We start from the raw sequence: 23,463 nt of genomic DNA, 5'->3' as shown, positions 1-23,463 counted from the left end.
TGTTTTCCTCGGACGGGCACTATGGGCTGATAGTGTCTCTCCGCGGATGAACACTATCGCGTCACGTGATCAATTTAAACCAATAAGAATGGGAGAAAATTTAGTGGTGAACTATAATCGGGAATATTCGCTATTCGTGTTTTCCAGACACCTGGCTGGTTGAGTGAAAAAGGCCTTCTGCAAATACTGCGATCGAATGATCGACATTTCAAACATGGGAGAGTCTGCGTTGAAATCGCACATGAAAAATGAAAGGCAACAGTAGAATTGGAGGTGCACAGCCAGTGACATTATCCTCATTCGGTTTTGTATCATGTGGAAATGTATTTTGCAGTGATCTGTGGAGAAAATGTGATAATCGTGCCTGTGGAAACGGACTCCTTGAACATTGTTAAAAGTCCTTGAAAAGTCCGGGAAAAGTCCTTGAATAAAAGGTCATCAAACTTGTATGAACCATGACAAATGAGGTGATTACGCGGTTGGTGACCTAACGGCAAAGCATTGAGCCTAATCATTGACCTGGTTCAGTGTGTCTTATGGAGGAAATTTGTACTTCCGCAGTGCTTCTCTGTACCCAAGTGTAGAATTGAGTACATACATGCCGGCTGTATCAGACTCATCATTTAATACCAAACATTGTTTTTACATCTATTCCTCAGAGCCCTGGAGGTCAAGCTGCTCCAAGAGCAAGAGGAACAAAAGAGCAAAGCAGCGCAGTAAGTCATTCTTTCCAGCTCTTCTACACCTGAGTCGTTGTTTCATTTTGAAAGCTGCACAGTTCTCAGTAATTCTTCATGTGAGCCGGGAAGGAATTCATCGTCTTTGTTAACCAATTTGTTTCTTTTGCAGATCCGCTGGGTCTAAAATATATCTCCTGTTAGCGGAGCAGCGCCATAGAAGAGAGTTAGAGGTACATGTTTCTGTTGTGTGATACATAGTCTTGGAATTTGCACCTATGTGGTCAAGGCTTTTTCTACTCTCACGGTAATTTTCTGTGACATTTGTTAGGATTTGGAGCGTGAAATGCAGCTCGATCTAGCCCACCAGCTGGAACAAGTTAATAAAGAAATGGACGAAATGCTGATGGTCGACTTGCAGGTTTGATCAGTTGTTTACAGTTCTCTTTTCCCTGATGTCGATTTCACCAAAGCATTTTTTTTTTTTTTTTTTTGCCTCTTTCATTGACTGTATTATGTTAATCGCATCAAAATACAAGTGACTGGAAATTGCTGCTATAGTGGATTAGTCTCTGTATTATTCTCCAACCACAACAACGTAACTTTTTGTAAAGACATTTGTGGCATTTTGTCATGTTTATTTAACAGCTTTTTCCAACATGCCAACATTGTACATGGTTACAGCACCAGAAAACCAGGGCCTCCCTTCTTCCCGCTTCCTGGAGCGAGAGAGCAACTGACTGAGTCTTTCTCTCGCTCCACGGGGCGGGAAAAAGAGAGATCCTGGGAACGAGGTTCACAGTGCTAGCTATGCATCCACACAAACTTTATAAAACCACGCCCAATGACAAATATAGGAAAACAGACGATTTCTTCATGGTAATAGATCCTTGAAAAGAATTTTCAATCCATTTTAAAGAACTTAGCTTTTTTTTTTTTTTTTTAAAACAGTTAGACATTGTTCACGGTCAGACCAATATTTTCTTTACTGAAACTAAACTGTAAATTCTTCTTTTAGTTCTGTCTCCTATCTTACAAATAAACATCAACAGGCTGGATGCCAACTTGAAAACCTAACGGTTTAGTTAGCCTCCAGTCTCTCTGAAAGCAACTGAGTTCTATATATATGGGTTATTGACCAAGTATGAGGTCAAGATAGCTGGATATGGGCCAAGTTCTTTTTTTGCGTGTTTATGGACCGAGACGGAGTCGAGGTCCATAAACACGCAAAAAAAGAACGAGGCCAATATCCAGCCATCTTGGCCGAACAAGCTTGGTCAATAAAGGATTTATTACATGGCTTTCGGGGAAATTTTTCTTGCGGGACACGGCGGGTAGTCCCGAGCGGGCAAGATAGCTCCATCTTGCCCGCTCGGGTAGCCAATCACAGCGCAGGATTTCATTCATCTTGCCCGCTCACGGAGCTAGCCATATAATAAACCTAATTAAAGTACGGTGCCAAACCTAAATGTGCTTTCATTTTATTTTATTTTCAGGAGGAAGAAAAGAAGTTTATTGCCACCTTAGTTGAGAATAGTGCAGCTACAGAAGAAGAACTGCTTCAGACAATTAAGAATTCTGCATCAGGTGAGAATACGTGTTTCCAGTATGTGTGATGTTAATCTCTGTGGAAGAACTTTGTTGTCAGTCAAGGCGTTTTAGGGGGTTTATGGGGAAATGATCTGGCTGCAGCTCATTCTAGTAACCTGTCTGTAGACGAGGGTAATGAAAAGATCATGATAGTAATTATCCAAAGCTTTCTGCGGTAAATGAAAATAGAGGCATTTATTTTGCATACAAGCTGCATGTAGTATACGATGTTATACCGCTCTGTTTTTTAACTTACCATGAGAAGAATTGTCAAATACATGTCCAGTCCGTCTTAAGAATAGTTACTTAAGACACCAATTACGGTTACAGAGGAGACTAGGTGGTCTAGCAGCTAGTAACAGACATCAGCCATATGAAGAAACACAATTTCGCAAACTTAACTCAACTTAACATCCCCATTAGTACGCTGACTAGCTGAAGATTAACCTTAGCGCAGGTCTTCCCAAGAGTTGATCTCTGATTACCACTCCAGCTAATTGAACCCGTGTAATTTTCTTTTTCAAGTCCATCTCGATTCCTTGACCACTCAGCTACGTTTTCTCCTGCTATCTTGACATGTACGTTAGCCTCGCTTTCAGATAGCCATAAAGTGTCTAATGATCTTTATCGTCTTTTGTTTCTTATCAGAGGTGGGAATGGACTCTAAGCTAACCAAGAGCATCGCTAAAGATGTTCGTAAACGAGTGAGAAGTGCACGAACTCCAGCTCCTGACGCGTGACCTGTGACTTGACTCGTGTGTTGACCTGTGACCTTTATTGTAACCTGCAGGATACGCGGTTTTGCGGCGTTATACATTGCATGGGAAATATTGCATGAAATTCATACCACATTGCCTGATTCTTCAAGCATGCGCACATACAAAAAAAAAACAGTCTTGCTAACTGCTGTTATGATATTGAAGGGAACCTCTTAATACGCACCAGTTGGCCTCGGAATGTTCATCAAGGATAACTTCATTACGCTGGCGAGCTTTTGGGTTGCACATATTTAATATCAATAAGTTAAAATTGTACAGAGGAGGAGAAGCCAGGCCTCGAGTGTGTGGAATTAGAGTGAATATCCATCCCACTACTCTATGTAGATATTTATTCTCATTTGAATCCAAAAACTGTTATTTCAGTATTAAGTTGGGATTAACTCGTGTACTTATGCATTATCGTTTTCATTAAACAAGAGAGTGAATGTTTTGTGTTGTTAGTTGTTTTAGTTGTTTCCATATTTTTGTATAAATGTAGAAAATAGTTGACACTCGGTTTCTTTGTTTGACGTCATGTGACCTCGAAGTAGGTTTTGAGAGAGCGCGCGCTGTTCGGGAAAAATTCCTGTTACCGTAAACTGCCTCTCATAAGACTTGGGCCTATACAACTTCGTAAGGGGTTTGGATGGGCTTATAAACGGTAGGGCTTATGTCCGGAAAGGGTTATAAGCGGAATTCAAAAGACTTTTGCGAAACGAACTACATAAATGTTCAATACGTTTTTCACATAGTTGTTCTTAGTTAGAGGAGGGCTTATATACGGGGGTGGGAGTATATTCGGAAGTAATATTTTGTTTACAGATGGACGGGCCTATAACTAGTGGGGCTTATAAGCGGGAGGGCTTATAAGCGGCAGTTTATGGTATATAGCAAGGCTGGTTATTGATTGAGTATCCATGTTTATAGAGGTGCGATCCAAAACATAATAAACAAATAGAGAAAGATATAATGATAGTTTTGAGCTCGATAAGTGAAATGTAAAAAAAAAAAAAAACAAATTCAGTTGACACGAGCATGGGACAAAATATAAATCCGTTATCTCACGTTCATAACAAGTGAATTTACATGATCCAAAACTCCTAGAAAGGTAAAGCGTCAGAGTAGTTTACCCAATTTTAGCAAAGTAATAGACAGACAGACAACCTTTAGGAGTGGCGAATGGTCCTTCAAAAACCATGGGTCTCGAAAAATTTTCGACGAATTTGACGTGTCTCGCAGTCTCGTTTTTTAGCGCTAATATGTCCGTCTCGCAGTCTCGATTTTTTTTCACGGCTAAGGAAGTCGCCAAGTACCGATTTGTTTATTTTTTTTTATAAAGTTAAACGAGATCACAACATCTTAGGACCTGAACGTCTTTAAAACACTATAAAGTCTCGGTCTCGCAATAAAAGAAATCAAAATGTCTCGGGCTCGCAAAGAAAAACGCTAATCTCGTCTCGCAAAGTCTCGCATTTACCATTCGCCAACCCTAACCTTTATTTGACCACGATTAAAGTTAAAGATCAGCAGCTTCTGCGGTCATGCAAAAACATAATCTTTTCGCTGCTGACATAGAGAAAGACACTGATAGTTTTGAGCTCCATAAGAGCAAATTCAGATGACACGGGCAAGGGACAAAAATTAAATTCTTTGTGTCATGTCCGTGACAACTGGATTTACATGATCCAAAACTTCAAGAAAAGAAGCAACAGCGTCAAAGTGGTTTACCCAGTTTGAACAAAGTAAAAAATCTGTTTGCTGTTGACACAGGGGAAAAGATAGTAATAGTAATGGTTTTGAGCTCGATATTTGAAATTCATAGAGGTTGTTGAGAGTTGAGATCAACCGCAACCAGTTTGGGTTGATACGATTCTTTTTTTTTCTCGATGGAACACTTTTCCAACCGTTTTCGGTTGAAACGCGGTAACTCCTGGGAATAGTCCTTACGCAAGTTACAACCACGCGAAATAATCACGCAAGTGCTTTACAAACCGTTTCAACCCGGTTTGAGGCCAGTCGAAAAATGTTTATCTACCAAACCACAGGTCACGCAAGCGTAATATATGACGGTTTGTATGAAGAGCTGTGGCTGAAATATAAGAGTTTGTATGGAGATCAGGAGTTGACATTAAATTCGTTGTCTCTTATTGTTGTTTCTTGTCTCTTATTATAACACCGTAAGACAAATTTTTCAAAATTCGCTCAAATCTCGTTTACAAGACTCTCCAGGATGAGAAAAAATGACACCATTGAATGTTCAAGAGTCTTTATTCGGTAAATTACCCACACATTGAACGAATTTAATGTCAACTCCTGGATCTCCACACGAACTCTTATATCTTAGCCACAGTTCTCCATACAAACTCTTATATTACGCTTGAGTGACCTGTGACCAAACCAACCGAAAACGGCTTTTCCCCTGTAGAACACGAAAAAACCCAACCAACCTAACCAGCCAGAAACGCTTGATCCCAATAGAACACGAACATAACATAATGCCTAGCTTGTCAACAAACCATTTCAACCAGCCACAAGGTTGTTTCCAACGAAGCATGTACGCTTCAATTTCAAAGAAAAAAGAACATGGGAAGATTTCCGGCTTTCCTTAATGACGGCGAAGCAAATTCACCTAGATGAAAGAACAAAAAGACAGCTCAGTTCGGTTGGAAAAGCACAAATGATGAAAGCAAAAAGTAAAAGCGGTCAAAAAACCACAATTGTAAATTACTATCAGGATTCATATTTCTGTCTTAACAAACAATCACGAATTATTGCACTCGTTCTCTGAACAAACCACTTGTCCCTCGCTAACTGAAGAACTTTTGACGCCATAAACGATCTACGTGTTAGTTTTGCACGCGCGCGGACCTGTAAACCACCGGTAGGGAGACTGGTACCGATCCAACTAGAAACAAAGATGGCGGCCTCCATGCTTAGTCAAAGTAATGTTTGACATTTTATTCAATGACTTTGTCCTACTTTCAGTCTTTTTACAACTGAAATTACTATCCTGTTTGTTTTCTTCTTTTACAGAGCAAAAGCCTCCCCCAGGACAAAACCCAGATGAATGGACGCTAAGAGAAAAACTAACTTTAGCTTCGTCTGTGGTCCGAAGTGGCGATCAAAACTGGTGAGTAACATGGATTTTTAAGCATAACGACAGATAATTGAGAAGAATTATTCCACAAAAGATGTGCTTTTTATGAGGATCGGTGTTTTTTTGTTGGCCAAACTTAAGCTTAGCTTAGAAACAATCTGTTTTGAAGGTGATAGCTTCAATATTCATGACGACAAAATAGAAAAGAAATCGTGGTTCTGTGATTCTTTCAAGACATTGCGTTATCCTTCCAGGGTGTCTGTGAGTCGTACGATTAAACCAGTGCTTGAAACAGGATGTTGTGCGAAACCTAGACCACCCGACTTCTTTTCACAAAAGGTAATAGGCTAACTCTGTATGCATGTGACGCCATGTTGAACAAAACAGGTGAGGTTTTTGTGCTTGTGTTGTGGATAATATAAAGATTCAGCCAACCCTAAAAGTGGAGTTCCTGTGCTGGGTTGTTAAAAGCCTGATTAAGCTAACCCAGGATAAGTGAGAAATATTTTGATTTGAGTTTTGTACCTTTGTGGGGAGATTTTCTGTTTATATTGGGTAGTTCCAGAAAATATCCATACCTCCCCCACGGAAGGGATTTTTGTCCAAGACCCCCCCCCCCCCACCCCTCTGGAAACCCCAATTAAACTTGATACATTCCTTTAAATTTTTTGGTCTTAAAGAACTCCCCACCCCCCAGGAAATTCCAATCCCTTCTGTGGGGGGGAGTGTGGATATTTTCTGGCACTGCACAATGTTTGACCTTCTGTTTTGAGTTTGAATAATCTCAAAATACACCAAACATAAGCAGTGAAAAACATGTCTATACAAGAAAAATTTATATTTTGATTAACTTTGAATCCTCGGTTAGCGTGAACCAGCTTCCGAACAGTCCCGCCCTGTTTACAACAAGTTAACCTGACATGAGCCCGCAATCCAATCGAAAACCAGCACTTGGTCAGTGGTAAACTTAAAAAACCCGTGTGACCTCAATGAGTGCTAAATTTGAGCCTGCAATATGGTCACATGATACTGGTCAGCAGATTCCTTGTTTTGACAGGTGTCAATTGACCATAACATGGATGTCCAATATATCAAAAAGGGACACAATAAACCAACACTGCATGTCTCTGTCAACCTATTAGCTGGAGTATGGCTGCCATCTTACACTACTCCGCCATTGCCGCCATATCCGCCACTGCCACCACTGCCATTGTGCATACGTGCCCACGAGCAGCACTGCTAGCCATGATAACCACGAGTAAATCAATTCATGGGTTTCCTTTTCTTTCCCGTATGAGTATGGGGCACTTCTTGGCTGCCACTTGGGCCGCTGGAGCTCTGCTATTAAAAAAATGGTGCCTGTTCACTCTTAGCCATTCAATGAACATGTTTCGTCTAGAAACACTATCTCTTCCCTCTTAGACTGCTTACAGCTGTCTCTTTTCTCTTTGCGTCTAATTAATGTTTATCTGTGTAAATGCAAAGGCAACAGTTGGTATGGCTGAGAAGGGATTGGTATGAGACTTTTCATGTCACGAGTTTCGCACTCTTGCCTCATCCCAATCAAAATTCTTAAGCAACTCACCCATACTTTCTGCCTGACTTCTAAGGAAAAGCAGACTGCAAGCATTCTCAGGAATTTCGTTAGAGACCTTAAGCAACAAGACGGGAGAAGGCGTTGGCGACGGCACATCCGCGTAAAGGCTGGGGCGAGACCGGCATCACATTCCACTCGCCTGAGCATGTTAAGCAACACTGAAACAGCAACTTCGAATGGTTCTACAGCAAGAATCTCACAGCACATCAATTTGTCATGCTCTTCGGTCCAGTACACTTTAGAGCTGTTGAATTATCACAATAAAACACATTTCAAGCTGCTTGTCTTAACTTTCTCATTCAAAGCATTTCAGTTAAGAGAGGATGAAGAGGAGTGGAAGTTTTGGCGGGAATTTTTTAGTTTCAGTTTTAGAAATGATTTCTGGTGGCTGAAAGAGTTTAAAAGACGTTTAATGTAAACAATAAGGTGCATTTATTTTTTGGTAAGTTGTCCCAGTTTCGCTGTTTATACTGAAAAGATCATTTTACCTTCTCATCATCTAACTTAGAAATAGAAATGTAAATATATAAGTAATAAGAGAGAGAGAGAGAGAGATCAGCATAAACAAATGGCGAGCATATCTAATTGGATCAGTGATAACCAGATTACTGAAGATATAAATGCAATAGATCTTACCAAATGGATTTCTTTGAGCTTGTGTTATTCTGTGAATTTGCTGACTGGCGGCTCGTGCTAGCACATGTTTCTGCTTCAGGGATGTTCATTGTAGAATTTCTCCTCAAAAAACTTTAACAGTAAACACCAGAAAGGTACTTATTTGTGTGTCGTAAGAAAAAATATGGTAAATCAAAGAAAAGGACCCAAAACTTTGCAATGAACTATCACGTTGTCTGCACTACATCAAAACAGTGAATGTGGCATCGCCAACGTCAGGACAATTCAGATTGCAATCAGCTTTTCAGGTTCTGTGCATGACTGGGACAGAAAATAAACTTCTGGTATGCCGTCAGTGTGGGTCCCATCCTGGTGCTTAAGGTCTCTATTAAAGGCTAGGAATCTGACAACTTGACCAGCCGTGAGGATGATATTGCCCACTTGGTTTGACCATCTAGAGGAAAAATTTTGTTATAAAGAAGTTCACTTCAAAAGGTTTTGCCTGCCTGTAAAAACCAGTTGCCCTCCTTCTGAAAATAATAATGAAAACCCCTGAGTCTACCTCCTGGTATCCAAGACATCATGTTGGATTGTAAAAAGATTTTGACATTTTTAGGATAATAATAATGTAACTCTGCATGTTAATTTAACACTAAATCAGTGTTTCATTAAATTTCCATATACAGTTGATTAAGGACAGTCTCTGCCTTGTATGAAGTTTCAACTATCTTCTCAGTGTAGATGTTGTTTCCCAAGTTTTGTTATCCTGGGGATTCCTAGTGTTGAAACTTTAAAGTCACTCATGCAAGGTGTTTTTTTTTTAAGTTCTTAGTTGTAGAACATTACAGAACTGATATAACAGAACATTTTTTTTCTCCATAGAACTGTGCTTCACACTACTCTGAAATGCTTGAAAAAGTTAACACACCAAAGTAAGGATCAGTATTGTCTGATCATTAGTGTGTATATTTAAGTCTTGTCATATTAACCTTACTCTAATTCCCCGTGATGTTGTGGTTCAAATGTTCCAAGGAAAAGTAACCCATTTTTATAGCATAAACAGGATAAGTATTTACAAACTGTGGCTACATACACAATTGTATTAATCTGTTTGATCTTTGGAGTGAGGTCAACATGTCTTGCTAAGCTTATACTGTGCTTGGATGTATCTAAAAAGGGTTGTGTGCAGATTCAAATCTGGGAATCCATGTAAACAGCTATTAAGAAAGTAATAACCCCTCTGGCAGTGAGAATGATTAATATACAAGTTCATAATTTTATGTTAGCTGGTTGGCATTTAAGTCAACCCTGTTAGGGTTGCTAATGTTCCTCAATGAGCAACAAGCTGGCAAGGAGCTCATGCATTGCCAACTGTTAGTGGCCGTTACTAGCTTTGCTAGCTGTCTGACTTATTTATTGCTGTTATCCATGTAACTGTGTGTCTGGTTAATTGCAGGAGAAAAAGGACTAATGAAGGAGGTGGAACAGGTAAGGTTTTTAAACATGACAACATGATTTATAATAATCTGTGTGAAGAGGGGACAAGTTCATTTAAAATGATGTATTTTTTATTATTTAAAGTACAGTATTTATGAGCTGGAAGAAGTATAAATAGTGCAAAATTAGTATAGTTGATTATTTTCAGTTTTGCAAGTTACTTTTATTTTTATGTTTTATTTCATTTAACATAGAAACACCTGGAGATCAAATTGTCAGAAAATTGACATTTGAGCGGATTGAGGAATTAAAGAAGTCTATCAGGAATGATCAGCTTACCTACAAGTAAGGAATGCAAAATAATGATTAATAATGCATGTTTTAGCACGATTAGAACCGGGAACAATCTGAGAATGTTTGATCATAACCAAGACTGGCCAAGAAATTGGTCACTATTATTAGCTCATTGCAGTTAAAAATGAGTCTCTTTTCCAAGTAGTTGGTATCGCCGACTGATTTGCATTATTCTACCACATCTTCCAAACTTACAAGTAGCATAATATTTGCTATCATTAAAAGTGATGTCGTTTGACACATTCTCAGCAACAAAACTAATTTTAGCAGTATGCTGGGAGTGTTTTAATCTAGTTAAATGCCTCACAGTTTAGCTCCCATTAGTCATCTATGGCTGAATGTTGTAGTGTCTAATCAGTGTGTAGAGGGTCACAAGTTCAAGTCCCATTGGGAGCACTTGGAAAAGATTTTTTGCATAGCTTGTGTGACTAAGTTTCATCTTTCTCATAACTTGTCAGTGCATTTAACATTTTCTTCTTAGATATCAGTTTTTCTTCAATGTGAAGCACATTTACAAACAGATTTAGCCAGTTTGTTAGTTTAACCACAAAACTTAACCGTTGCTCTCAGGAAGCTAAAGGACAGAATAGAAGATGTCCGAAGTGGAAAACTAGATCATCAACTTCCAGCTTTATGGGATGAAATTAAAATGTAAGTGGATACTTAATATTTTGTTTCCCATACTAAGGTTTTCAGGATATTGTTATAAATAGATGCCAACAAAAAGGAAAAATCATGAACTAACAGATGATATTAATGAAACTGCAGATTTCCTTCAAACTAACAACTGTATATAGAAGTCACTAGGAAAAAATAGTCTTTCAGGTTTGAAACTGAGTTATGTTTGAGATAAAAAAAGAACAACCACTTTAGTATGACTTGTCTTTGGAGAGTTTTTAATACAGTTTCATCTATTTGTGCTTAGAAGGAAAAAGATGAGGCCACCACCTGTACCTCAACAAGAGGGAGATGGATCTGCACCTATTACACCCACCACGCCCACCACACCAATCACCCCTACCACACCAGGTGGTCAACCAGGGATACAGTCAGGTATATGCATTCTGCAAATTCTTCCTTTCTATATGACCAGCTGGAATGTACCAATGTTATCATCCTTTTCAGGTACTCCTAAACCACAAGGAAGTCAGCCAATGTCTTCTCCTCATAAAGGAAAGCAGTTGAGAGTTCCTAAACCAACAAAAAAGTATGAAAATTATTGTTGTCAATGTAGAATGCGTTAAAAATAACAATTAACTTTATGCTCACACATGTGGTACATGTAAGTTTTCATTTGTGATAACTGCCAAGATTAAATTAGACATTTGTGGTTTAATCTTATGTGTATACTTAGAGACCTCTGACTCTTCATTATTCCTCAAGATTCTGTCTGATAACTGAGCAGACCTTGTGCCAAGTTACTCTTTCAACTTGTGGACATTCTGTTTAACCACCCGTCTACTCACACTGGGCATTCCATTGAGTTTAAAAGTAGTGAGACATGTTTGTAAATCTTGACTTTGTTATTTGGGAGTACATGTTTTATTTGTGTATTTCTGAAGTGTTAGATTTAGTTATTCAAAAAATTAGTGATCTTTTGATTTCAATGAACAAGTAACATATTGGTTGTTTTGGAGGTTTCATGCACATCAGTCAAGGTATTCCATATGGCTCACTTACCAGTATATACTATAGATCTACTCAACAATTTCTTACTTGTCACTTAAAGAAGATGACTCACAAGGACTGCCAAAATGTTGAATCATTTTTCAAACATTACTTCCTGCAGATTTCAGAACTATCAACAACAGCTTCAGCAGCGACATGGTCACTCTTCCCAGTCCTCACCCTTGAGCCAGACACCAGAGGGACTGGCCTCTGCTTCCAACCAATCCCCTGTGGATGGAGCAGCTTTTTCACCTGGGCTTGGGGGAGGACCACTTGGTGGACTGGGACAAAGTGGAACATTTTCAGGTGGAGCTCAGGTAAAAATAGAATTCATATCTTTTGGATATCTCATCCTTGACTGAAGTAAACAAATTTTAAGTTTGACTATGTACGCTCATTCTTGACCTTGGTGTGTAAATAAACGAACAATTATTCTTGTCACAAGGTCTGAAAAAATTTTGTAAACGAAGCTTTCGACTGTATTGCACAGTCTTCATCAGCAATTAAAGTGAGCCCACGTTGTCACGTGATTAAACAATTTGCATTCACATGACAACGTGGGCTCACTTTAATCACTGATGAAGACTGTGCAATACAGTTGAAAGCTTCGTTTACAAAATTTTTTCAGACCTTGTGACAAGAATAATTGTTCATTTAAATTTTAAGTTGTTTTTAAGAAGTACATGTAACAGTGGGTTTTGCCTGATATGTACTTGCTCTGGATTGGATTATGGTGCATTGAAAGTTAAAGAAGCTATGTTAATAATGGTACATTGAGGAAAATTTCATCCATGTCCAATGCAAGTACTGCGACTACATTCCTTTCAAAAAGAAAAAATTGATTCGTACGAATTGGGCAAAAGGAAAATTCTTTTCATGACCTGACAAGTAGAGTTGTAGATGTGACAATTACATATTATTTGTGACAATGGCCTATTCAAGGTTTGTGGGTTTGATCGATTCTTACAGTTGGATAATTTTAATCATAAGCTGATAAGTACATGATTGTAGAGTTGCTGATCCAACAATCTCTGGAAGCATGTTTATGGAAAAGAACATAGTGGGAGCCAGACAGTTGAAGTTTTTTCTGTTTTTAGTATGAATTTAACCTATCCCTTTTCTTGGCTGCCATTTCCTTGACCATGGTGGTGGCCAACTAATAAGCTCTTGCTACATGTGCCACTGCTTACAAACAAATTTTATTTGTGGCTCTATATTTGTTAACTTTTTACTATTTTTATAAACTTTACCTATAAATTGTATTTAAAATGCCAAGTATTGTGTAAATAAAAGAAATGAATTGAATTGAATTGACTTTCTGGTGTAATGTTCACCACATGGTAGAGAAAGCAGGAAATTTATCGCAGTTTTGACCATGATTTGTCTTGCAGCTTTCTAAAGGAGAACCAATGGATATAGACCTGGGAGGTACTTTACCACCTAGCTCCCAAGGAGAAATGGTGCCACCACTGGCATCACCTAGGAGAACGGATCATGTTCCTCAAAGTCCTGTACGGCAACCCAGCAGCACATCACAAGCAGCAACAGCTAGTTCACAGGGTTCAAACGAATCTGCCTTAGTGTCGTTGCTTTCACAGCGATCCACAAAAGACAGTAAACAGATGAGAAGGCCCAGTAGTAATGATCAGGAGATGTCTTCAATTAAGGTAACTCACATCAAAAGCTTTTTCTCTACTGTTTCATATATCCTGCATGGTAAGAAATTAAGCGTTTCATAAAGCCAGAAAGAGTAAGGTACATGTAAATATTTCTCTTATGGAGCCAATTCCTTTTCAGGAGCAGGAGCGTCGTTCCTCTTTAAATAGTCAGACTTCTCAGTCTGTCTCTCCCAGTACTCCTCCACACTCTACAGCATCCCATAATACCCAAAGTGCTGGCCAGACACCAAACTCCCAAAATTCTGATGGAAAGCATTTTTTAGGTGAGAGCTTTTGATCATGCACTCACTTACTGCATCCTTACTTTTGTTTACAAATACCTTATCTACCACATGGTCATTCATTTGGTTGACGATTCAATAGCACACCTAGAGAAAATCAGGCTTGCAGCTGGGAAGATGAGCAGTAAAGTATAGTTGTATTGATGGTGGAATGACAATGCCGTTGAATTTGTCAACAAAACATTTTCACACACTAGTGTCTTTCATCCCTAGTGGTAGTTTCAGTAGACTGGTGCTCAGTAACCCAAACTCCAGATGAAGTGTTCCATGCTGGAATGTAACCTTGTAATGGACTGTAATTCCTTGGGGGAGTAGAAATACTCCTAGTCACTTTAGAGTACTGAAACTGGAGATAACTGCTAGCCTGATGGGCCACTAGACTTGAACACAGACCTGATATCTTTTATTGTAGATTTTCTGGAAGAGTCACGAAGTGTTTCATGCAAATCCTGCAGATTTAGAGCATTTTTCACATTGCAGACGTTTGACATTATTGACATTGTTTGTTGTTTAGGGGTAACTCCCTCCATGGAGTCCAAAAAACTGGACTCCATGAGGGAGAGACAAGGAAGCACACCACAAACCGCAGCACCATCAGTCAGCGCACCTACACTTTCTAAACTCCTGGCTGACACACCCACTGTAACATCATCTTCTGTGAACTCTATATCTTCACATGGAGGAGCACTAACTAAGGTATTTTGTAGATATTAGAGTGGTCTTCAAAGGGTAGTATAAAAGGTAACTTATAAAAGTAACTGCAAAGTCATTTACTAGAGTTGCAAGTATCACCATGACTCGCAATGCATGCAAAGAGCTACAGAAGACAATCTTGCATACATATTGTAGTCTAGGATGTTTGAGAAAAAGAAAACATTTCAGTGTTCTATCAAATTATAATTACGTAGCATTTTCTATAGAATGCTTGTAGGTTTATACTGAAACTCATTAGAAACACAGGGGAAATCTTTTCTTCTTGTTTAAGAAACAACTGTGTGAAAATGAAAGGAAAGTCACACTTTAGTTCAATTAACAAAATGTAAACTAAAAGTTTCTCTTTTTTTGTTTTCCAGGCTCCAGGAGGGGTGGAGTCATCAATGTTGGTTGATTCTGCCCCCGGGACACCAGTGGAAAGTTCTGTTTCTGTGATTGGTGGTGCCGGGGGCTCTGCAGGAGGTACAGTTACATGTACATTATTATAGTGCTACACATTGACACTCACAAGCAGCTGTTTTAGTAGAGCCTGTTTGTTGTTATCATATTTTTTGGTGACGTGATACAAGTGGTTGAAGAACACACTTTGTCTAATCTTGCAGATTACATGCTGATGAGTGATACATTAAAACTGTACATGTGTATTGTTCTGAAAGAAGTAACATGTTTGTGATTAAATTTCATACAAATTTTGATAAAGAACTTTGCACGCCAGATCAGTTTAAAATTTGTAATGTTGAAAGTCCTTGCTCTGCAGCCATGTTTTCTTGGTAAATTTCTCAAAATCTCAAAATGGACACCACTATTACGCTACACCTTCCCAAGGCAAACATGAGTGACTCACTGGACAAGGCTGAATTTAACTTGTTTTTCTGTATTAAGAGAGACACTTCCCTAAACCATTTCCAAATGTGTCCACCGTAGAGAGAGTTCACCATATTCATTAATTCGACATAGGTCCAGCAGATGATCAATCAATCAATCAATCAATCAATCAATCTTTTATTTAGACAGGTAACGTCTATGAGTCAAAAGTTCGTTCAAAGTACATACATGCTAACTAATGATAAAAACAATATAATTAGGAAAACCTTTATATAAAATGAAATTAAAAAGAGGTGTTTAGGATTACCCAAATCAATACTACTATTTTAAATAATAAAGTGGACTGTTTACGTAAATCTTTATTAGTAAAACTAAAGGGCTGTGCTCTTAATCTCCTTTATAAAATTATTAAAACACTCCTGACTAAACTCAGGTTTTTAAGAATTCCATATACACTGTGCTAGCCATTTTGAACGTGAATGAATTCTTCATAAATTTCATGATGTGACGAACTGATTCAGGGCCGGGTTGTTCGAAAGCAGGTTAGCGCTAAACCAGGATTAAAAGTTAACCGAAGTATTAATTTTTTCTTATATAAAAATGTTTTTCACTACGTATATTTTGTGTCGTTTGATATTATTCAAACTCAAAACTGAAGGGCAAACAATATACACAGAAAACAGCACTGAAAAGTTGCAAAACTCAAATCTTAATTCTCACTAATCCTGGGTTAGCTTAATCGGGATTTGAACAACCCAGCCCAGAAGACTAGTTAGTTTGCTTGTGTTTTGCATGAAATTAAATGGCAGACTTTGGTTTGAAACTACATGTACAAACTTAACAATTCAACTAAAACTTTGTGCTAAATACATCTAGTGCTAAATACATCGACACTTAAATAAAGTGATTATTATTATTATTATTATTATTATTATTATTATTATTAACTAGTGATGTTTTTGTGTTTCCTTTAATCAAACTAAACAAGAGAACAGAGACAGAAGGGTGTGCCTGTGGAGTGTTTAACAACACTGTTTTTACCTTAACAGGTACTCAAGCTGTTCTGAATGTGTCAACATCTGTACCAGCCATATCGGTCAACCCCAAGGTATAATATCAAGAGAATCATTGAAATTGATAAATTTTTTAGCTCTTTATATGATCTTATATCGCAGGAGCAAAATAAACCTCAGATAACAGCTTTGTTGACGTTTCAGTAACAAGAGAGAGTGTCGTTTGTGGGTTGTTAATTTCTTTAGTATGGTCATGACAGGTCCTAAAACTGTAATGAAATATTATTGGATACTTACTTGCTCCTCTTTGTATCATGATGCACATAATACGTCTCTGTGTAATTATTTGGGTGTTTACGCGGTGAGATGATGTATTTCTAATCTAGGGGGAAGGGCTGTCCTTTGCTGGGGCTCTAACCCTTGACTAATCCAGCATCACTGAACCTACACGAGCTTTAACAGGATGAAAATAGTATTAGATAACAAAGCTTGTATTTGCCATTTCTGAGGTCGAGCTTGACATTATTTTGTCTGTTACCAGGCTGCTGCTCTGACTGCAACGTTGCCCTCCCCTCTGGCAATTACACCCCCACCCACTACCCCTCCTGCAGACAGGAAGGTAAGCTGCTTGACATTGAATCTTTACCTGATCAGTGATGATATAGGTTTCCACGTACAACGGTAAACATTTTGCTGGTTTGTTTTTGTATTGCAGGAAATGATAACTCAAAAGTTCGAGCCAACAGTCAAGAATTCCGAGAAAAACAGCGGAATAGAAATAACCAACGACAGTCTTGAAAACGACACCAGCACTCCACGAGCAAACTCCGAACGGTCAGCGGTCATTCCAGAAGTAAAGGTGGAAACTGTGGAGACCCCAGCCTCCTCTCCGCGCGTCACTAAACGAGCAGCCAAGCCGCTGAGGCCTGGTAAGAAACAAACTGAAAACAACTTTGTCCTTCTTACTTTCTGTTGTCACAAGGTTAATGTTCGATTACTGTTTTAATACTGAACACCTTGTTTGGAAGCAACATTGAGAGAGCTGTACTTTGTACCTTTACAGGTAGACCGCCAAGGTCGGCGCGAAGAAATCAACGAAATCGGAGCAAATCTGCGACCTCCACGGCAAGTAGCACCCTGTAATCACCTTGTAATGAGATCATCAGATCACTTTATCAATGTAAGTGTCAGTTAGCTTCGTTTCTGGATCTGATCTTCATTTTGTATCGTAGGATAATGAAGGCGACATCGAAGAGGAACATGAGGAGGTATAGACCGCTGTTGTTTTATTGTTTTTGTCATTTATAAATATATTTACAAATTATCAATGCATAAGGCAAGGTAGCCCAATGAAGCCAGTAAGGCTTATGTAAAAAACCAGCTAAAGATACCGAAGACTTAACAAAAGATTAGAAATGCTGTCATCCAAACACAAATTGGTTATAAATTAGGATAAAAAGTAGTTAAGCGAAGCAAAACGCGCAAATGCGTAAAAGCAAAGGAAGACAACGAAGCGAGAAAAAAAAAAACGCACACTAAGAGAAGTAAAATGAAAGTTGAATTTCGTGGCACTCGAAGTAGAAAGCAATGGCGTAGACAGGGTAGAAGATTTCTGACGACTACCACCATCATCACCACTAGTTTTGGAGAATAAAAAGTCCTCAGAAAATCATGAAAATACAGCAATTGTATGATTGCATCAGAACTTAAATCAAAGAAAAAAGACGGCAAGGTAATATTAAAGTTCAGAAGACTTGCTGTAAAAGGGCTGTTCTTTCTAACATGAATGTTTTTTTTTTCCTTCAAGGAATCTAAATTCGAGTCGTTGGATGTAGAGTCTGAGAAAGCCAGCGAAAAAACCGAAGATGAAGAAGATAATGATTCCGTCACCGAGGACAAGAAGGAGGAGAGTGACGAGGAGATGGAGCGGGACAGTGGAGACGAAGCAGTGTCTGACTCAGGAGAACGGAGTCAGTCTGAGAGGGAAGAGCCCACCACTTCCATGAAGGAGTTTCTTTTGGACAGGGCGGGGATAGGGGGTACAGAGTCGGTACCTGGTAGCCCCGCCTCTCAAATGTCCCAGGGGTAAGTGAAACCGGTAATCCAAATGAATGAACTTTGTGTTGATTTTAGCGTTGTGAAGATGCAGCTTCTGTTAAACGTTTTCGTTTTTGTCAGAAGTAGCGACGAACAGGAAGCCATTCAAGCACAAAAAACTTGGAAGAAATCAATCATGCTGGTCTGGAGAGCTGCAGCCAATCACAAGTTAGTAAGAGATCATCCTTATTGTAACACTTAAAAGAATGAATTAATGAATGAACTAATGAATTTGCCACATACAGAAAAGTCTTATCTACAGTTGTCTAGGCCTTGAAAGAAAAGACGTGATTCATTTTAGCTAAAGCGTTGTTCCTTGCGACAAAGCAAACCCATTTTCTAAAACTTAATCTAATTTCCGCCCACATTTCCTGTGCGTAGTAAACGCCTTTAAGCTAAACGGGCTCACAGCTCTGGACGCTTTACTCCGGTTTCTGTACCCTAAGGCGGCGAGGAGTCTTTCTACCCCACCCCCCCCCCCCGGATTGGATGTTGGTCCATTGTAGGTTATTCCCCAGTATTCTGTTAGTTTGCCCAAACAATTCGCCAGTACCCGGTCCTGTTAGAGTAAAGCACCTTGTCCGAGAACACAATACGGTGACCCCGGCCAGGACTAGAACGCGGGACCTCTCCATCCGGAGTCCTGTGCGCTGCTGACCATTCGGCCAGCGGGCTTCCAGCACACACGTTTCCTAGTGTACTTTAATTTCCATACCAGTTTCCTAGGCTGGATCTACTTACGTGAAGCTTTTAGAAGTTGCTTGTGAGCAGTTCGTACTCTTACCACCTTAGTAGTTTCTTTCCGCCACGGTCACGTCAGTAAGGCCAAGTATAGTATTATTTTCCCTGTCAATACCGAAAACGTTTTACAGTTATTTCTACTACTTGTGTTTTTCAGGTACGCTAACGTATTCCTGCATCCAGTGACTGACGATGAAGCACCAGGATATCACAGCATTGTTTTCAGGTCAGCTCAATAGCCCTGAGTACAACCTTTCTCAAGGTTCTTTTTTGTGTTCAACTGGCCATGTTCTAAACGAGCAAGGGACTGAGTACGATTAATTTGAAAAAAATGAGCGTGGTACCTAAAGAGAGCACCTAAAAGTTAGTAAGTTTACCAAATGTCAGTGTCTCTTGGTCGTTTAGAACAAGTCTTGAGGCTATTTTCCGTCTTCGAAAACAACGATTAAGCGTACCCTCCGAGAACAATGGGCAGAATGATTAAGAATAATTAAGTCCAATGTTTTACGTAGCAGGGGTGGGCAGGGCTGTTGTTAGGCTACCAACATATCTAGATACGGCGACAATCAAATTTGACAATAGGCCATATTCGTATTCTCGGTATTGGACTGGAACTAGCTTGCAATAGAGGCTCATGGGGTGGAATATCATTAAAAAGAGGTAAATGTCATTTGCATTTGAAAAGACTCCCCGCATTAGCCTCGGTTGCAAGCTAGTTCCAGTCTAATACCGAGAATACGAATATGGTCTATTTCCTCGATGCTCTCGTTGTCTTAGTGTTTGTTATTGGACAGTGGGAATCGGACAGTGCTTGTGATCGGTAGATTTAACAGATAGTACAGGCTTCTGTTTATGTGATAAAAAGACATGCTTCGCAAATCAATCTTATGCGAGCTTAGAAATACTCTGCAATGAGAACTGCCACCGCTAATTAAGATGACGTGTTTGCCTTGTTCTCCTGCAGACCTATGGATCTATTGACAATAAAAAAGAACATTGAAAATGGAGTAAGTAACATCCCGTAAATTTTCAGTCTGATTTACAAATCGAATGTTGTTTAGCGTGGTCGGTACTCTTATCGACAACGAGTACGCGTTATTACAGTGGTCAAGAAGGTTTGGACTCACGAGGCGCAGCAGAGTGCGTCCACCAAATTTTGACCACTGTGATGACGCGTACTCGTTGTCGATAAGAGTACAGACCACGCTAAACCACATTCGATTTGTTTCTTACCACAACATCAAAGATAACGAAAGAGATCTTTGTCAAGATTTGTTCACAATTGAAAACACCGACTCGGACTTGAAAGTGCACGCGCTGCACTATGTAAATGAGCTACTTGTACGCGTCAGACTTTCCTTTCAAAAACTTTTGCAAACTCGCTCAACATGCAGAAACAATAAGAAAAATATGTGTGGGAAAAGAGTAATGACGCGTTCTCGTTGTCGATAAGAGTACAGACCACGCTAAACCACATTTCGATTTGTTTTTTACCACAATATCAACGTCAAAGAAAATGTTTTTTGTGAGCGCGAGCTGAAAAAGGCATTGCGCGACACATTGATGCGAGCAGCGTGGTATGGACTCTTATCGACAACGGCAAATTACCCTATCAGATTGCGAGATTAGCAGCAATTGTGGTAAAAATAAGTCTTTTTCTCTTGTCTTCAGAGATAATAATTGCAATATTCTGTTGTTTCAGACCATTCGTACCACAAGCGAGTTCCAAAGAGACATGATGTTAATGTTTCAGAATGCTCTAATGTATAACAGCGCTGATCACGATGTGTAAGTAAATGGCTTTTTATTTTGTCTTCCATGTGATGTTTTGTTTTAGTTTTCAGTTAGTATCTGGCCTGCGCAAATGTAGACAGATTTGCGTCTGCTGTATCACGCAACGCAAAATATTGATTAGTACGTTATTCTGTCCATCTTGATATAGTGTTCGTCTACACGTTTTTACTCTTTTATACCCTCAAGCAGGTTTATTAATGTATTGAAATTCAATTGTCTTCAACAGGTACCGTATGGCGGAAGAAATGCGTGACGATGTTATGGAGCAAATTCAGGTAGACAAACATTCAGGCTACTTAAATACTCAATACATGTAGAAGAGACTGCTGACAATCCAGGCTATGTCCTGTAAGACAAGTTTTTCCTTGTCTTGTTTTGTGTTGTATGTTCATCGTCTTCAAGTAGCTGGATTGGATTCCTTAGTTCTTTAACTTGCTTCCACGATTTTTTTTTTTTTTTTTTGGCAAAGGCGCATTTTTTTTAGCCATTTGCAGTGTTGACTCCATTCATCAGCAATGAGTAGAACGAGGCAAAAAAAAAGTATTTCATTAACGTTCTGTGAAACTGTCACGCAACAATAGGGCCTTTGACTATCCATCGTCTTATGTGGTGAAGAAAATTAGTAATAACCGCGGGGAAAATGGGACGTGTAGTAAACTAATTTGTCTTTCATGTACTTTCAGTCTTACATAGCAACACAGATCATGGTGGATTCAAAGATGTTACGTGGCCACAGACAGGATGGTAAGCATTTCTTGTTTGGTTTTCATGATTGTCTCCTGTGTACGAGGAGAGCGTTATTAACCTTCTGGAAAACTTCTACTAATCAGCATTCCAGAATTAATCTACAGTTGAACCCCGCTTTATATAACTCTCTAAAGGGGAAACAAGAAAACTAACAGTTTGAAATATCGAGATAATAAGCAACTGAAAGGGAAGGTCAAGGGAAAATGATTTAAGTTCGAGTTTTGTGCACAAAATCGTTTTACTTCTCTTGTTTTGCGTCACGATCCGAATAAAATCTGTTATACGCACTCGAATTTAGCCTGTGCACATCCGCCCTCTCCCCTCCCCTCCGCTCGCAAAACTCGGGGAGAGGGTCCCTCTACCCGAATTTTTTGAGGGGAGGGGACAGATTTACACAGCCAAACCCCAATCCTGAAACTGTCTAACTTTTCAAAGGTCTTACATTGTGTTTTCACGCCCCTTTTAAAATGTTTCCCTTTTATTTCTTTCAGTCTTTCACATCTTTCTATGAACGTCATTGTCCAGCCTTGTTTGAAGGTGAGCATATCGAAGCATAAATCACACACAACGTTTAACTAAGACATAAAAAACCTTGAGGTAGAACAAGTTACGTAAGTCGCATAAGGAGCAAGCTTGTATCATTTTCGATGATCTTTTTGGATTACTTTGATTAAGAAGTGTTTTAAATTCAAGAAGCGCGTACAAGAAGAGTTCACCTTACCCCTCGAATTCGTTCGAACATTTTGCTTTTTAATTTGTTATTTTAAGGCGGTTAATTTAAGGTAGTTTAAGTCTTTTCCTGTAATCCTCAGCAGGCATAAACGGTACAAAAAAGCATGTTCTGGGCATCAATTGAGAGCCCCCAGAGAAAGGTAAAGAAATGGTGAAGAGTTGTTAAGTTCATAGCTATATTAACTGCATATTTTTCCCTTCTACAGGCTTGCTTGGTATTCTTTCCCAAGCTGTCCCCTATCGCTCGCTCTACGGTTTACAGTGGAAGCTGCATAAAGATCGTGTACAAATGTGCAGTGAGAAGTTTTGAAATTTTCTAGCTATTAATTTTGGTGTATGTTGTTCGTATTTTCGGAGAAAAAGCTATAAATAAAATTGAGGTTTGGTTTGACTTTGAAGCTGTAGTCATTGTTCAACATGGTGTAACCTAACACGAATTAGTAGAATTCTACTTGAACACTAATGCAAATGCTGCAATCTGATTGGCTGAGCCATTGCACACTATCAGCCATTATAGTTCACCACTAAATTTTCTCCGATTCTTATTGGTTTAAATTGATCACGTGACGCGATAGTGTTCATCCGCGGAGAGACACTAGGGACCTTACGCATATGCGACGGCGACGGCGAGGACGACGCCAAGTAAAATATGTGGTTCTATTTTACCTTGGAATTTCGCATTTATTTGGAACTGTCCAGTGTGTCTGTCGGTATTAAAACTTGCCCCGCCTGAATATGCTACGAATGCGTTCAGTTACAAATAGAAATACGAAAAATTAGCTGTCGTGGTTCACGTTCTCCAGACAACGCAGAATATGGTCATTTCACGTTGCTGTTTTACAGAGGACGGCAAAGAAATGTACCAAGAATTATAGTGCACGTGCACAGCCATTGTTCTGCTTATTAAACCTTTTGTTTGGTGACGTTCTCGTTGCCGTTGCCGTCGTGTTTTGCGTAAGGTCCCTACTATCAACCCATAGTGCCCGTCCAAAGCAAATACCCGGATGGATAGTACTCGTCCGTGAAAACTTTTCTGTAAACAATCGA

At 39.2% G+C, this 23,463-nt stretch overlaps 2 protein-coding genes across 5 annotated transcripts in view; both read left to right on the top strand.

The window, feature by feature from the left end:
• The window catches only part of LOC145478614 (uncharacterized), a 22,565-nt gene extending 19,090 nt beyond the window's left edge, over window positions 1-3,475 (top strand). The window contains exons 24-28 of the mRNA XM_081456709.1: window positions 660-716; window positions 850-910; window positions 1,009-1,098; window positions 2,174-2,264; window positions 2,916-3,475. Coding sequence (XP_081312835.1) covers window positions 660-716; window positions 850-910; window positions 1,009-1,098; window positions 2,174-2,264; window positions 2,916-3,007 — 391 coding nt within the window. The 3' untranslated portion in view covers window positions 3,008-3,475. The remainder of the gene's footprint in view (window positions 1-659; window positions 717-849; window positions 911-1,008; window positions 1,099-2,173; window positions 2,265-2,915) is intronic.
• A 2,285-nt stretch (window positions 3,476-5,760) lies between these two features.
• LOC145478613 (bromodomain-containing protein 8-like) lies at window positions 5,761-22,807 on the top strand. Of its 4 annotated transcripts, XM_081456707.1 has the most exons (28): window positions 5,937-5,967; window positions 6,059-6,155; window positions 6,377-6,461; window positions 9,217-9,266; window positions 9,791-9,822; window positions 10,026-10,116; window positions 10,696-10,776; window positions 11,051-11,178; window positions 11,251-11,332; window positions 11,915-12,110; window positions 13,185-13,460; window positions 13,591-13,735; window positions 14,268-14,449; window positions 14,827-14,929; window positions 16,342-16,400; window positions 16,847-16,924; window positions 17,021-17,234; window positions 17,369-17,430; window positions 17,538-17,573; window positions 18,113-18,390; window positions 18,484-18,570; window positions 19,301-19,369; window positions 20,108-20,150; window positions 20,846-20,931; window positions 21,164-21,212; window positions 21,621-21,681; window positions 22,176-22,221; window positions 22,623-22,807. In XM_081456707.1, exons 1-27 carry the CDS (start codon window positions 5,943-5,945, stop codon window positions 22,193-22,195), a joined length of 2,715 nt encoding a protein of 904 aa, XP_081312833.1. In that variant the 5' UTR covers window positions 5,937-5,942; the 3' UTR covers window positions 22,196-22,221; window positions 22,623-22,807. The 4 variants fall into 4 exon arrangements, with proteins under 4 accessions (XP_081312831.1, XP_081312832.1, XP_081312833.1 ...); XM_081456705.1 differs by having other exon boundaries at window positions 5,761-6,155; XM_081456706.1 differs by having other exon boundaries at window positions 5,762-6,155; window positions 18,487-18,570.
• Window positions 22,808-23,463: the final 656 nt, after the last annotated feature.

This window comes from Orbicella franksi, chromosome 2 (genome assembly GCF_964199315.1).
Source record: "Orbicella franksi chromosome 2, jaOrbFran1.1, whole genome shotgun sequence".
Classification (NCBI taxonomy): Eukaryota; Metazoa; Cnidaria; class Anthozoa; order Scleractinia; family Merulinidae; genus Orbicella; species Orbicella franksi.
Note: the sequence above shows the minus strand (reverse complement) of the source record. Positions and strands in the feature narration are given on the sequence as shown.

Excerpts from the sequence above, each read along its gene's own strand:
- LOC145478613 (XM_081456705.1), top strand. The coding sequence starts at position 5,971 with ATGTTTGACATTTTATTCAATGACTTTGTCCTACTTTCAGTCTTTTTA. Across the intron at positions 17,235-17,368 it reads AGCCAAGCCGCTGAGGCCTG|GTAGACCGCCAAGGTCGGCG; the intron begins GTAAGAAACAAA and ends GTACCTTTACAG. Across the intron at positions 18,571-19,300 it reads AGAGCTGCAGCCAATCACAA|GTACGCTAACGTATTCCTGC; the intron begins GTTAGTAAGAGA and ends TGTGTTTTTCAG.